The sequence below is a fragment of the Thamnophis sirtalis genome, unplaced genomic scaffold (genome assembly GCF_051295495.1).
Source record: "Thamnophis sirtalis isolate CommonGarterSnake01/CBP01778 unplaced genomic scaffold, rThaSir2_p1.2 scaffold_4, whole genome shotgun sequence".
NCBI classification, from domain to species: domain Eukaryota; kingdom Metazoa; phylum Chordata; class Lepidosauria; order Squamata; family Natricidae; genus Thamnophis; species Thamnophis sirtalis.
This window is the reverse complement of record NW_028261384.1, coordinates 109,396,703-109,399,978: the sequence shown is the minus strand read 5'-3', so window position 1 is coordinate 109,399,978 and position 3,276 is coordinate 109,396,703. Positions and strand designations below refer to the sequence as shown.

Sequence of the window (3,276 nt, the reverse complement as noted above, 5' to 3'; positions counted from 1 at the left end):
ATAAAGCAATTCATAGCCATTTTTATTATTTTGAAACAGACTAAATTAAGTCACAATATAAACTGTAGAACAATGAAACATGTAAAACAGTTAGAAAGGAAGTCATAAAATGTAGAATGAAATTTACAAAACAAGATTGTTCTGTATAGCATGCATTCAGAAATATGCCACTAAGGAATTGGAGCTTAGTTATCCCTCCCTAATTTTCTTCAAATCTAAAACCAGAATTGATCAGGAGTGTAAAAAAATAATGATCAAATTTATCTTATTGGCCTGAATAAAATCTGGTAATATATTAACTGCCTTTCACTCTTTCCTCAAATCATTGCTACCAAAAATAAATAAATAAACAAAATTCTTCTTACAAAGAAACCTTGATGCTAAGAAAAAGCCATGATCCGTGATGAAAGTCATATCTGCCGTTGCCTCATTTGCAGGAAAGTTATGCCATTCCCTTTACGGTTAAGGTTTGGATTTTCTAAATAAAAAATAAACACAACATCTAAAAACCATATTTTTATTTTTATTTTCAAAAGAAAATACTTATCATTTTAAATGAAATTACATCAGTCAATCAATCAATCAATCAATCAATCAATCATAGTAGAGCTGAAAACTGAAACTTGATCTTCTAGTCCAACCCCCTGCCTAGGAGACCCTAATCCATTTCCGACAAGTGACTCCCATTCTCTTTTAAAGACCTCCAGTGACAAAGCACCCACAACTTTTGAAAGCTACCTCTTCCATTGATTAATTGTTCTCATAGTTAAAAGTTTTCTCCTTAATTCCAGATTGCTTCCATCCTTGATTAGTTTCCATCCATTGTTTCTTGTCTTAGTTTCTCTTCTCTGCAGTTTTTCCAAAGTCTCAACATATTTTTATAAGGTAATGCAGTATTCCATGTATTGTCTTACTAAGATTTTACAAAGTGGTACTAATATACACATGATTTTAATTCTATGCTTTAACGTAACACTACTTAACACCAGTTTTACTGGTTTTACTGCTAAGAATTATTTTGTCATCTATTCATAAAGGTATAAAAGTCATAAATGTAGATCATGACATATTAAAAGACTGAAAATTTAAAATGAAACTACAAAGCTGCTCTTCTCACCAGTTTTTCCAAAGTCTCAACATATTTTTGTAAGGTGGTGACCAAAACTGGATGCAGTATTCCAGGTGTTGATTTACTAAGATTTGATAAAGTGGTACTAATATTCACATGACTTTGATTCTAACTTACCTTAACACTATTTAACACCAATGTGGTTTCACAGTTAAGAATTATTTTGTCATCTAAAGGTATAAAAATCACTAATGTAAATATTAAAAGACTGAAAATTTCAGGATGAACAAATTGCAATATTGTAAAAGAACTAATATTGGGAATGCTACAGTGCAACATAGGTAGGAACAGACTCCATTGAAATATGTGCATTAATTTGGCATGTTTTTCTTTACAGGCTAAAGAAGACACATGGAATTGCTCAACCAAGGACAGCTAAATAGCACAAGAGTGACAGAATTCATTCTTCTTGGTTTCCCAGGCTCACCACGTTTTCAGTTCTTCATCTTCATCCTCTTTTTTATCATGTACATCCTCACCATCTTAGGAAATCTCTCCATCATGCTTCTCATAATAACATATCGACACCTCCATACACCTATGTATTTCTTCCTTTGCAACCTTTCTTTTCTGGAAATATGGTACACAACAGCCTCTATCCCCAAGATCCTTGCAATTTTTCTGGGGAGTAACAGAAGTATCTCTTTCTCTGGCTGTGTTCTACAGATGTATTTCATTTTTTCTTTTGGATGTACTGAACATTTTCTGATAGCTACAATGGCTTATGACAGATATTTGGCTATATGTTATCCTTTGCATTATAGCACTATCATGACTATCAACCTGTCTTGTAAGTTGGCCTGTGGATGTTGGCTTGGGGGTTTCCTTGTTATCTGTATACCTGCCTATCTGGTTACAACACTATCCTTCTGTGGGCCCAATGTGATAAATAATTTCTATTGTAACCTTGATTCCTGGATCATACTCTCCTGTACAGAGACTCAGTTTATTGAGATAACAGCTTTTTTCATAGCTATTTTTGTCATTGTAGGCTCCTGTATGATGACCCTTCTTTCCTATATGTACATTATTTCCACAATCCTACGCATCCCTTCCACCAAAGGTCGACAGAAAGCTTTTTCCACATGTTCTTCCCACCTTGCTGTCGTGATCATTTGGTATGGCTCCACCATATTCCTCTTTGTCAAACCTTCTAAACAGACCTCTTTAGAAAAAACCAAGGTAGTAAGCATCTTCAATCTAATAGTGGTCCCACTGCTGAATCCTTTCATCTATACATTAAGAAATAGAGAAGTCAGAGATATTTTTAGGAATTCATTTGACAGAGATAGGCAAAATGTAGGTTGATTCTCAAAGACTCAAAAATAATATAGCAATAGTAATAGCAATAGCAGTTAGACTTATATACCGCTTCATAGGGTTTTCAGCCCTCTCTAAGAGGTTTACAGAGTCAGCATATCGCTCCCAACAACAATCCGGGTCCTCATTTTACCCACCTCGGAAGGATGGAAGGCTGAGTCAACCCTGAGCCGGTGAGATTTGAACCGCCGAACTGCAGAACTGCAGTCAGCTGAAGTAGCCTGCAGTGCTGCATTCAACCACTGTGCCACCTCGGCTCTTCATAATTAAAGCAGAAATGTTATACCATAAATTTTTAATTTTAATTTAATGGCAGAATTACCAGAATCAATCAACATTACTTCTATTTCATTTCTGGAAGAGTAAATGTTAACATTTTTTCCCCTCTCAATGTCTGACATTAAATATGTTTTAGTCCCATGAAAACCATGTGAAAATAGAAAAAAATGGATTATTCTTTTCTTTTGAGTATCAGATTCCTTTGTTTATTTCCTAACTGTTCACATATATTAAAGAAATGATTCAGGACAAAACCTACCCCAACACTCTAAATGCTGTTTATCTGAGGTGTAATTCATTTAGCACCCACATGATGTTACAAGGATTTTTGCTACCATTGTTTTAAACAATGGAACAACATTTGTCCCACTGATGGTCTTGTCCAGGTGTACCCACCATCTCTACTAGTGTCTCCACTATTACTTTAACATGAACAAAACTGCAAATGCTGGTCTGTCATGTCCTCCCCTCAGATTATCTTATGAAAGTACTGAGACAAAACAGAACTCTCTGATATTCCAGTAGATATGATTGGCATTTCAAGGACA

At 34.8% G+C, this 3,276-nt stretch overlaps 1 protein-coding gene across 1 annotated transcript; it reads left to right on the top strand.

Annotated features, from left to right (window-relative positions):
• The first annotated feature begins 1,480 nt into the window (after positions 1–1,480).
• Positions 1,481–2,437, top strand: LOC148046103 (olfactory receptor 6F1-like). The gene has a single exon (XM_087714517.1). It carries the CDS (start codon positions 1,481–1,483, stop codon positions 2,435–2,437), a length of 957 nt encoding a protein of 318 aa, XP_087570643.1.
• Positions 2,438–3,276: the final 839 nt, after the last annotated feature.